The sequence below is a fragment of the Cebus imitator genome, unplaced genomic scaffold (assembly GCF_001604975.1).
Source record: "Cebus imitator isolate Cc_AM_T3 unplaced genomic scaffold, Cebus_imitator-1.0 Scaffold121, whole genome shotgun sequence".
NCBI lineage: Eukaryota > Metazoa > Chordata > Mammalia > Primates > Cebidae > Cebus > Cebus imitator.
The window spans coordinates 2679773-2691882 of record NW_016107436.1 but is presented as its reverse complement, the minus strand read 5'-3'; the positions used below and the strand labels follow the sequence as shown (position 1 = coordinate 2691882).

The 12110-nt window shown below is 51.2% G+C and overlaps 1 protein-coding gene across 4 annotated transcripts in view; it reads left to right on the top strand.

The window, feature by feature from the left end:
• The window catches only part of TBX4 (T-box transcription factor 4), a 32721-nt gene that overhangs the window by 11506 nt on the left and 9105 nt on the right, over positions 1-12110 (top strand). For all 4 annotated transcript variants that reach the window (XM_017539929.2, XM_017539928.2, XM_037742484.1 and 1 more), the window contains exons 4-5: positions 1894-2013; positions 3546-3693. In XM_017539929.2, the coding sequence (XP_017395418.2) occupies positions 1894-2013; positions 3546-3693 (268 nt within the window). The remainder of the gene's footprint in view (positions 1-1893; positions 2014-3545; positions 3694-12110) is intronic.

The window sequence follows — 12110 nt, the reverse complement described above, 5'->3', positions numbered from 1 at the left end:
CAAGGCCAGCAAAGGGTGGTGTAGCCTCCAGCTGCGCCCCCAGGCCCCATAGAGGAGCTGGTAAGCAGGATGCAGGGTTGGGTTCCTGAGCCCCTTACTTCCCCCATTCCTGGAGAGGGGGCGGGGTGGACATTTGAAAATGCTTTCAATTGACATCTGAGACAAATTCTTCCACACGGTTTATAAGTCCCTAGACTTGCAGCTAGAACTTCCCTCCTCCCTCCAGGCACGCACACATCCACACATGCGCACTTGCACACCCACTCACATGCGCCCGGGCACACCGTCCCCCATCCCCACGTCCCCAGCCTACAGTGCTTGCACAGGCCTCTCCTCCAGCAATAGGGGGCACAGATGGAGCTGGCGTGGAAGTGAACCCTCCACCTCGGTCGGGGTCCTGGCCTGGGCTTAGAACCTGCCAGCTTATAGAGGCCTTGACCCTTTCCAGAAGCCCTGTCCTGTCCAGGTACACCTGGTGACAAGCTAGGGGCCTCTGATCATCTGTTTTTGGCATCTTGGACAGCTTCTCCTGGAGCCCATACTGTCTTGGGTTAGTGAGAGGCAGAGAGCCACCTGACGGCTTCCCCAGAGTGGACCTGCTGGGCAGTGCACAGCACAGCTCAGGGGGGCTTAGTGTCTTCATAAAGTGTGCTCAGCTAGGTTTGGATCCTGCTTCTCTTGGGGGACACCTTTGTGGAAAATCAGCCAGAGGCGGGGGATGGTGTCTGAGGAGGATGGTGAGAAGTTCTGTTCTTCTCTCTGGTGAAGTCAGGGACCTGCTGACCAGAGGAGGGAGCAGTTTGGGTTTGTGTACCTGCCTTGCTGTTGTGTGTGTGTGCGTGTGTGTGTGTGTGTGTGCGCGCGTGCGCGCACTAAGGGGTGTGGGGAAGCCCCCTCTAGAATGTGCCCTGAACCTCAGAGTCCTGGACAGCCTCAGCATGGGCTGCAGAAACGGCAAACTTCCTGGGTTTTGGTGAATCCATTTTTGTAGCAGTAGGTCATACCACTTCTCCATTTACTTTGCTGAGGCTGGAGTGCAGCAGGGGTCTGTGGTCATTCACACAGCAATCTATGAGACTGGTGGTCATGCTATCCTCATTTTAGAGATAAGGAAACCAAGGCACAGAGAGGTTCAAGCAAGTCCCCTAAGGCTTGTCAGTGGGGGGCCAAGCTGTGGACCATGGCAGGTGGCTTCAGAATCTATGCCCTCTCTTATCCATGAGGCTCCTGGACCGACTTTCCCCTGGTACTCAAGGTGTGCAGGTCCGGGTGAGGTATTCACAGGGAAAAAGCTCCCCTGCTGGTCACACCGGAAGAGCCCAAGCCTAGCACGGTTTTGACAGCAGTCTCTCCTTTTCCTGTGAGTTGGCTTAAGGCCTAAGGATTTCCACAGAGGCCTGACCCAGAGGAGGCAGCTCATTGCTTATGGAAGCAGCCGACGGGGGTGTCCGGCCCCCTATAATTGCACCCCAGAACTTCAGTTGTGTCTGGGCTGGCAAAGGACAGGAGGGAAATTAAGGCAGCCAGGTTGGCGTCAGAACCTGCTCCCACAATCCTGACTGGGGTCTCTGAGCTTCAGCTGTTCAAGGCACTAGCCCCAAGTCTTAGGGGATTATGGGGGAGACAATCAGTGAATTTGGAAAATGGTGTAAATTCTCCTCCTAGACACAGACCGATAGCTGCAAGGGTCAGAGACAGTAGCCAGTGGTACCTGTTCCCTGGGCAGTGCAGGCAGCGGGGGAGTGAGCTGTGCAGGTCACACAGCTGTGACCAATGTTAGGGTCGCTGGCCAAAAGGGCAGTACCTGTTGGTGACCTTTTGCCCCTTCGCTCACTCTGTTCCATCTCTCCTGGTGCTCGGTCCACGCTCCGCCTCACTCCCTGGCTCCCCCAGGAGGATGTTCCCCAGCTACAAGGTGAAAGTCACGGGCATGAACCCCAAGACCAAGTACATCCTGCTGATTGACATCGTCCCTGCCGATGACCATCGCTACAAGTTCTGTGACAACAAATGGTAAGCGGACCATCACCATGTGGCCCACCTTCCCTCATCCACCCGCTGGCCACACACCCCCACCTGGTGTTTGGTCTGGGGAATTTCCTGGCTACCTGAGTGAGTGCCCAGATCTGCACTGGAGTCCACGGCCTGGCACTGGCCCTGCCGAGGCTGAGGTGGTTGGGAATGTCTGCACGCCTGCTGCAGCTGGGGCTGGGGTTGGGCTGAAAACCAGCTGCATGTTTGGGAGTTTGGTGGATTGCAAGGGTCTCTACTTTCCTCATGGCCATGGACAGTCAGGACTTGGTGACCTGACTGTCAGGTGACAGACAAATCGTGAACACTGGCCAGATTTAGACTCCGTCAGTGCTTCACTGGGGGGAAGCTGGGAGCCGTTCTCTTGGGGACATTAGGAGCAGGGCCATTAACTGGTGTCTGTTGCTCCGTGTCCTCCTTGGCCTCAGGCCCCTCCAGCCATCCACCAAGTGAAGCTTTGCCAGGGGGCTGGTGGATAGGACACTTTGGTGAGAAGCTGAGAGACAGAGAGAGGTGAAGGGACAAAATCAAACTGGGGACAGGTCAATAAATTCTGGGCTACCTTTCATGAGGCCAACTCCTTAGTCCCTGACTGGCCGGGAGCTTGGAACAGCGCTCCAGAAGCGTGTAGCTGGCCAGGATGCTGGGATCCGTGGCAAGCGGGCCACAGAGCTGGAGAGATTGGGCTGAGGAGGCGGGGTTTGGTGGCCATGTCCTGGCAAGGGCCACGCTTCTGTTTCTTCTCTCTCTGGGCTAGATTAGAATTCAGAGCAGACTCTGGCTGAGGGGAGAGCTACCAATTGATTTCTTACCATTATTTTGGGGACAAGCCATTTGGGAGTTGTCTAGATCCTCTGAGAAGTTCCCTCTAAATAATATAATTTATAACATGTGACAATCATAATCATACCAGGTGTGGTGGCTCATGTCTGTAATCCCAGCTACTCTGGAGGCAGAGGCAGGAGGATGACTTGAAGGTCAGGAGTTTGAGACCAGCCTAGGCAATACAGTGAGATCTCTGTGTCTATAAAAAATGGAAAAAGTTAACTGCACATGCTACTTGGGAGGCTGAGGCAGAAGGATTGCTTGAGCCCAGGAACTGGAGGCTGCAGGGAGCTATGATCATACCACTAGCATGGGTGACAGAGTGAGAACCTGTCTCTTAAAAAGAAAAAAATTTTTAATCGTAAGTGTAAATTTACACAGAAGTGCCTAAATCTCCGCACATTATCTTTGTGATTAGCCCCAGTCCTCCGAATAAATGACCCCATTTCCCTGTAACCTCCTTTTTTTTCCTACTGCAGTAAAATAAACAAGATTCAGAACTGCTTTCTCTTTCACAGCACTCTCTCCTCTGTCCCTCATTCCGACCCCTGAAGTCCTAATTTGACAGTGTGGTAGGACCAGCAGCTATTTTTTTCTCTGGTCAATGGGGTTTGCTCCAAGAGGGGACAGGGAATCTGGCCTCACCAGCCCCTGGGGTAATTGCCAGCTCTTATCTGCTCTGTTGGCAGGATGGTGGCAGGGAAGGCTGAGCCGGCCATGCCAGGAAGGCTGTATGTCCACCCAGATTCTCCTGCCACGGGGGCCCACTGGATGCGGCAGCTGGTCTCCTTCCAGAAGCTGAAGCTGACAAACAACCACCTGGACCCCTTTGGCCATGTAAGGATGGGGGCTTCCTGGCCTCGGGAGGCAAGTCTGGGGCAGTATGAGGGATAAGACAGGCCAGGATGGGGATGGGGAGAATCCACTCTGGGATCCAGCTCCAGGCTTTGGCATTTGCTGACCAGCTTAGGGAAGAAGCTCAAGCCTCTGAGTCCTGCAGAGAGCTGGACTTCCGGCCACTTACTGGCTGGGTAACTCTGGGCAATTGTCTCAGCCTTTTTGAACCCCGCTTTCCTTGTCTAGAAAATAGAGATGACCATATGTACCTTTCATGTTGTGAGATTTAAATGAGAGGGTATACAGGAAGCACTTTGCATACGGGAGGTGCTAAATAAATGGCAGCTATGACGATAAAGGTGACGGGCCACATCTCAGCTGCAGTTCCCCCAAATCTGGCCTTGCTGGAACATAACACAAGATGAGTAAGCCTTTCTGAGCAAGAGTCACTGATGCATTCCGAAGCCCCTCTGTGGCGTGACAGTCTCCCTGGCCTGACAGCCGCCTGCTTCTGGAAGGAAAGGGCTTGCCCTGGCTCTGGGTTAGCTCCTGCTGGGTCTGGCCTCACCCTCACAGGAGAGGTTCTGAAGCCCCGGGGATGCTGCTGACGCCCCATCCAGGCTGCCTAAGCTCATTCTTTCCCCATCTGGCCCTGGCAAGGCCACAAAAAAGAGATTTTTATGTGGAAATTTTTAGCTCAAGTGTGTGGCAAACAGAAGTCTGGCGACCTGGTACTATCCACCAGGGCACAGGCCCCGCCCCTCAAGACTGCCCGTGGTTACTGGGGCATGCAGGGTAGGGGAGGTGGAAGCCGCCGAGATGCAGGCATGGCTGGTGGGGTTACGGGATGCACAGGTCTGTCTCGCTTTTATGCCCCAGCTCTAGTTCTGGGCAGCTGTGTGCTGTCAGGATACCTGAATCATAGTTCCTTATGGAAGACTCCAGCCATCCTTCTTTTCTGATTGATGGGTATGTAACTGGCAATGAGCTTCTAGTTTTAATTTCTCAAAATCTGTTCAGTTCTCTTCTGAGTCATTGGTGAGCTGTAAACAAGCAGCTGGGAGCATGCTTAATTAACGCCATCAACTCCTGCCTTATCTAGTTTGTGAGTCCCTGTACTGGGTTTCCCATACAGGGCAGGCCTATGCCCAAAGAGGAGGATCAGCCAAGTTCCCGCCTCCTTGAGCCCCAGGGAGTTTCAGCTGAGAGGCAGAGGGGCTTCCTGGCTCTCCCTGTGCCCCATCCTGGTCAAGACTTTGTTCCTAGTCAACTCTTACCTGACTTCCTGTGCTTGGCCAGGCTGTGGCACCAACTCAAAAGGGTAGGGAGGGCCTCTGTGTTGGGAGGCTAGGGAACCCGGTCCATGACATCTGGACCTGTGTGCACAGGCACACAGACCCCATGGGGGGTGAATACAGAGCTGCATCTTTAGGTGGCCATTAGTCCCTAGGTACCCAAGCCTGGAGAGGATTTTGGATGTGGCAGCTTGTTGTCAGGCTCCCAGCTCCAGGGATGCCTCAGAGGACCTCTAGAAAGTGAGAGGGGAGGGAGTTAAGGGATGGAAAGCTGGGCCTTCTTTAGGAAGTGGGAGAGAGCACTCTGGACTTCACAGCCCAGCAGTCGCTTTTCCCAGCCTGGCTAACCTCTTCAGTGTCTCTCCGTGGGTCTGTGAGTGATCTGTGATAACCCTGCATAGAAGTCAGGGCCACTGAGGATGCTTGATGGGCTTGTGATGCCCCTGGCTGCACCCCCATGCCTGTCTGGGGCTTCCCTTGCCTTGGTGATAGGGATACTACCCACGAGAGCTCAGCCTTCTCCCTGGACGAGTGGGATGTGGAGCATCTTCCTTCTCCCTTTGTCCGCACACTTACCAGTTACTTGCAGCTTTTTGGCTACAACAGCCCTGTGGGTGTGGTGGGGCCCAGGTACTGTCTTGGACCCCGGCTTTCTGCTTCCCGGCCCAGTGTTCTCTGGGCTTCTCCACTGCCTTTCTGTACCCAGGGCTCTATCGTCACCTATTTAGATATCGTCAGCCCTGAAGAGGGAGCAGCCCCTGGCCATTCAGACAAGGGCTATAGAGGGACATATCGGGGCACAGCAGCTCATTCGGGGGCTGACTTTCTTCTGGCCCTTGGCCCATGCCCGTGGGAGTGGTGAGCTCCCATTGAAGGATGAAGGAGTCGCCCTTCTTGGCTTCTCAGTGCAGGAGCCTGGGGAAAAGCCATGTTGTATTGGGAATTGCCCTTCCTTCTGCACAACCCACTTCCACGTTTTCAGTTTGCCCTGAAAGCTTCCAGGCCTCAAGGCGCTATCTATGGCCACGGGGATTTGGACTTTTCCTGGGGATCCTCATGGTATCCCAGGAGCTGGAGCAGCTGCCTCCTATCAGCAGGCCTCACCCCCGACTCCTGCCTAAAGGGGCAGGCTCTCTCCTTGTGAAGGGGCAAGTCGAGAGCCCATGAGAGTGGCTGTGGCATTATCTTGGGGCCCAACAGGTGGACTCAGTGCCCTTCTAGCTTGGAGATCCTCAGGCCCAAGCCACCCCATTTCCTCATCCCAGGAGATGAGCAGGGTGGCTGGGAGGCCATGTGTCTATTCACTGGTGCATTAAGGCCTCAAAGAGCAGGAAGCACCGACCGTCGGGGGCGAGGGTGTAGAACAGCCATGGTGGGATAATCCCGTTTTCCTGGTTTCCCTGTGGTTCAAGATTCCCTCTGTCCATGAATGCTGCTCTGCTCTGAAGTCTGAGGACCTTGGGGTCCAGTTGACGTGCTGGGCATGGTAGCCCATCCCGTGTGGCAGATGGAGCCCTGGAACAGGAATCCCTCAGACCACATGGCAGAACCTCCTGAAACACAGGACTGGGCTCTGACGAGAAACTCCTTGTGGGTTTTTGCTGTGGGATTAGGAAAGCCCTCACAGCAGAAACCCACAAGGAATTTTCCAGTCCAAACCTTGGAGGGCAGGTTCAGGAAAGCAGATTCGGAGTCTGACCATCAGCACCTGGGAGTCAGCTCCAGTCCTGAGGTTGGGGCAGGCCAGGAGCAGAAAGGACCATGGGGCTGGGGCTGGATGCACTGTCTCCAGGTGGCCTGAATGCAGCTCTGCTTCTGCTGTTCTGCTGGCCACAAAGCTGCCTGCCCATTGTCCCCTCCAGCCTGCCACTCCCTCCCATGCCCAGCAGGGTCCTGTGCCAGGCAACATGAGATGGGAAGGGAAGCTGCTTCTCCCTCACTCCCCCTGCCCCCGCTTTCTTTCTCCTCTCTACTGAATAAGCTTCTAGCAATACCTGGGCTTCAGGAAGTCAGGAAGGGCCTCCCCGGGGCATAAGTGGGACCTGTATCCTGCAGCAAGACTCGGAAATGGTGGCACATGGGTGTCCCAGATTGCTGAGGAGGGAGGGACGGCCAGCTTATGACCTCTGACACAGTGAGTCCAGCTGTTGGAGGGGCTGCATTAGCCCCAGGGCTACAGGTGTGGGCTGCAGCTCCTCAGTCCCAAAGTGACCCGCACTAGTCCCCTTAATATGCTACATCCTCCTCTAGCCTCTGGGTTGCATAACTGGCCTAGGCCTGACTGCCCCTCCCTTAGGCCTGGGACTGTCTTCCCACCCTCTTCGCCTAGGTAGCTACTCCTGAGCTTCAAGATCCAAGCTCAAATGCCCCTTCTTCAGAGTTGGGGTCCTTATTCTATGCTGTCAGAGCACTATGCACCTTTTCATGCTAGTACTTGCCAAAGTTATAATTTTATACCTATTTGCATCTTAAAATTTTATTTATGAATAGGAAATACTTTCGCATGCTTTAAACATAAATCATTGAATAAACTAAAATGTCTCCAATACGACATCTCTCTTTACTTGTTCCTGATCCACTGTTCCTTTCAAGCTCCGCTGCAGGAAACCATGGTTACCAATTTCTTTTCAGCTGTTTTTTTTGTTTGTTTGTTTTTTGGGTTTTTTTGTTTTTTGTTTTTTGGGTTTTTTTGCACATAGACAGAATACGTAATCTGAAATCGCCTCTTTTACACACAAAAGGTGGCATACTACAGAAATGTTTTTTTGCATCTTGCTCTGTAAACAATATTCTCTCTTGGCGAATAGTCCTTTCAGAGAGAGCTGCCTCATCGCTTTCACAGCTGCACAGAATTATTATTATTATTATTACTTTTTTTTAAGATGGAGTTTCATTCTTATTGCCCAGGCTGGAGTGCAATGGTGTAATCTCAGCTGAGTCCAACATCTATCTCCCAGGTTCAATCAATTCTCCTGCCTCAGACTCCTGAATAGCTGGGATTCCAGGCACCCACCACCACGCCCTGATAATTTTTTTTTTTTTTTTTAGTAGAGATGGGGTTTCACCGTGTTGGTCAGACTGGTCTCCAACTACTGACCTCAGGTGATCCACCCGCCTCAGCCTCCCAAAGTGCTGGGATTACAGGTGTGAGCCATTGTGCCTGGCCTTCGGCTGCATAGAATTTGATCAAATGATTGTTTCAGAAATCATGTAGCCAGTTCTTATTTGAAGGAATTAGATGTTTTCTTATTCTTTGCTCTTCTGATTAAGTTTGTACACATGCCATTTTATACTGTGCCAAGTCTACCTGTGTGACAAATGGTGTGTTCAAATGGTACTTGGATTTATAACTTTGAAAATATCACCAAATTACCCTCCATGGGAGCTGTACTGATATATACATTTCCAGCACTGCTACAGCCTTACCAGGAAGGGTGGGAGAGCAAACTTGTGGCTTTTTGTCAGTTTGACAGATGAAAAGTAGGTATCAGTTTTAGCTTTAATTTGCATAGTATGAGTAAGGTTAAGCATCTTTTTCTATAAATTTCCTCTCCTGTGAACTGCTGTTCTCATCCTTTGCTCATGTTTCTTGTAGGTTTTTGATATCAATTTCCAGGAGCTCTTATAAATTAGGAGGATTTAGTTCTTATCTGTGATATGAGTTACGCATGTCCAGGTTATCATTTGTCATTTGGTTTGCTGGTAGGGATATTCCCAGGGTGATACTTTTGATTGAAGTGATCAGTCTTTTCTTTATGGATTTTGGATTTTGAGTTATTGAAAGCCCTAGTCCGCTCCTTACTTCTAAGGGAATTTTCTTCTAGTATTTTATGGATTTATTTTAACATTTAAACCATTGATCCCTTTGGAATTTATCCTGGCATTGATTTGAGGTGTGAATCCAATTTTTTTCTTTTTTTCTAGAGAGGTATCCAGTTGTCCCAGCACCGCTAATTGAGTCGTCCTCTTTCCTCCCCTGGTTGAGGTGCCTTATTTCTGAACACTAAATCCCCGTATGAATGTGTGCCTGTTCACGCGCCAGTCTGTTCACTGTTGAGACTGAATAATAGGTTTTAGTGTTTGGCAGGACTGGGCCTCCTTGATCTTCTTCAGAGTTTTCTTGGCTAGTCTTGTCTATTTTTTTCACATAAACTTTAGAATAAGCTTGTAGTGCTGAAAAGGAACTTCTTTGTATTTTTATTGGATTTGCTTTAAATTATGCATTTACTTAGGGAAGACTGATAGGAATGCTTTTCTATTTGCTGAAGGGTTTTTTGTTCCTTCAAAATATATTCAGGTTTCCTTGAAACAGCCCTGCCCATTTCTTGTTCTTGTGTGTCACCTGATTTGTTACCATGATAAATGCAGCCTCTCTTCCACTACATTTTCCCATCACTCAGTTTTGGGGTTACTATGTGACTTCCCCACTAGATAGTAAACCATGAGGTTTTCAATCACTATGGCGTCCTAGTGCCTAACCATCGTGTCTGGCAAGCCAGTGGGTGCTGGTGGATGGTAAGTGAATGAGAACCTGCTGAAGGGGGTGATAATTAGATAGCAAAACCACTTCCCTGCTAGGGGCTGCTGACCCCCAAAGCTTATGCTGCTAATTTGCCAGTGGGGACCCAGAACCATTTATCTCCCTCTTTCCTCCTTTCCTGCCACATTTGCTGACCCCTGACAACGTGCCAAGCCCTGAACTCCAGATCAGGCCCCACCCTCCCCAGCCAAGTTAAGGTATGAACTCAGGCTTGGAAATTAGTACTAATTCTGGCTGTGCCTCAAATCGGCTGTCTGATGCTGGCAAATGCCTGCACCTCCCTGGCCCACAGTCCCTCGCTTGTTAAAATAAGGGCAATAATAATTAATGCCTACTTTATATGGATACTATAAAGATTAATTTTGTGATGGATGTGAATGACCTAGCACAGGCCCTGGCACATAGGATATGCTCAGTAAGTGCCAGCTGCTATTGCTGTTGCTGTGGCAGAAGGCAGGAGGGTTTGGAGGCCCCATGGTACCACCCAGGATTGCTCCCCTGGGAGGGAGGCCTAAGGCTCATCTGGCCAAGACCTCTTGAGTGGGCTGATGGGCTTCCTGACTCAGTCCTAGTCTGAATTTTCCTTGGATGTACCTCTTATCATTCTGGGTCTCAGTTTTCTTTCTTTTCTTCTTCGTTTTTTAAGCTGAGATCCCATCTCTGTCCTAACCTCTTTGTAGAGCTGGCGAGGATCTGAAGGATGATGGAGAAGGTAGTCATAGAAAGTTAAATTGTGAAACAGGGTAAATCTGGTTTTAGTATCTGGCAAAATGGATGTTAGCCACACTGTTGAGTGGCTAGCATCCAGATAACGTGTGTTCCGTGATGGACAATAGGGCCTGCCGACCCACGTCCCTTACAGCGTTTAACCGGCACCTTCTCATTAACTCTGAGCTTGTTGAGAGAAGTGCTCAAAGGCCATCTGGGTCCTGCTCCGGACTGTGTCTCCAACCAGCTGTGTGTCCCTGGGCAAGTCACGTCCCCACTACCAGCGTTCTGTTCCTCATCTGTGCAATTAGAGAGTTGGACACAAATGATCTCCATGGTCTGCCTCTCCATGCCCTAATGTTCTGTGATTCCAATGTAGATAAATCTGGGCCCTGTTGGCCAAGCATGCTATGGCGATCTCTTGAGGAGGGGGATGTTTGGTGCAATTGCAGTTGTTAAAATAGAACAGGGTTCTGAATTGTGGCCAGAACGTAATGAATCCCATTTCTGTGAAACAATGATGATGACGGAACCAGTCGTGTAGAGGGGTTGCTGACGTGGCTGGCCCAATTGGCCCCATATCCTCTGCAGCAAATATAAATGTGAAACTCTGGCAAAGTAGTTTAATGTGGCACCTGAGGAACTTCCAAGCAAAGCCAGGTGTGTGAGTCACTGAGCTGGTTTCACATTCTCCCAGCTGATGGGACTAAGGCTCAAGTTTATACTTGCCTTGGCTCAATTGGCGGGACTCTCTTCCAGATACCTGTCCAGGTTCCAGACTGTCAGAGTCGGAAGGGGGTCTGAGACCACTTAGCCAAAGGCCCCACTTTATAGATGAGGACCCCAATGGTTGGAGAAGAGCTTGCTCAGGGCTTGACGCTGGTGAACAGAGATCATGAAGGCATCTGCACCCTTCTTGACTTCTTTGTGACTGGGGTTACCCTCACCTAGTGCTCCCACCTGCCCCTGTAGGACTGGCAGCTTCCCTCTTTGCAGGATTGCCTGCCACACCAGCTGGTTCCCTGCTTTGGAAGGCGTGTTGGGCAGTCTTCCCACCCTAATCATCAGGGACTTTGTCTGATGGGCTAAGGAGTTTGGCTTTTATTCCAAGGGTCAAGAGGGAATGATCAAAGGTGGGATTGTGGATACAAGGCATTTATTGAGCCCTATATACTGGCAGCAGTGGTAGGAGGGGATGTGGGGGAAAGAGGAGGAAATACAGAAGGCCCTGCTCTTAAGCAATGCGCATCTTCCTGAATCTCCCAGAAAGTTCTGAGCAGGGGAGTGGATTGATAGGATGTGTTGCAGGTGGAAATGGAGAGAAAGTAGATGGAGATAGGAGGAGGCTGTCCCAGGACCCCAGCCAGAGATGGTGGAGCCTGAAGCAGGGGTGTACAAAAGGAATGGAGGAGCTTTTGTTTTACAGATAGAGTCACAGGTATTGGTCACTGAGTGGACCTGGAGGTGGATGATGGTGAGGAGAATGGGAGTTGATGATGATACCCAGGGCTGTGACCAGCCCACGATGGCTCGTGATTGCCCAGGCATCAGGAGCGGGGTGGCCACTGCCATTCATTCTAGTGTCCTGCACAGCCTGCATGGGGTGCTGGCGCCTGTGGCTCTGACTTGAGTTCTCTCAGCCCACCGTCTCTGGTCTCCCTTTGCTAGAATGGCTGGGGCAGGGAGGTCTTCGTGCCAGGGAGCTGGAACATGCAGGAGCTCATGGGAGAGCAGCTCTCCCATGTTTCATCACAACTTTTGACCTGAAAAATGCCTTAGAGATGATCTTGTCTTTAGTGAGCAAGTAAAGACCAGGGAGGAGGATCCACATTTCCACAGAGGGCTTGTGGTCGTGGCCCAGATCTTCCCACTCT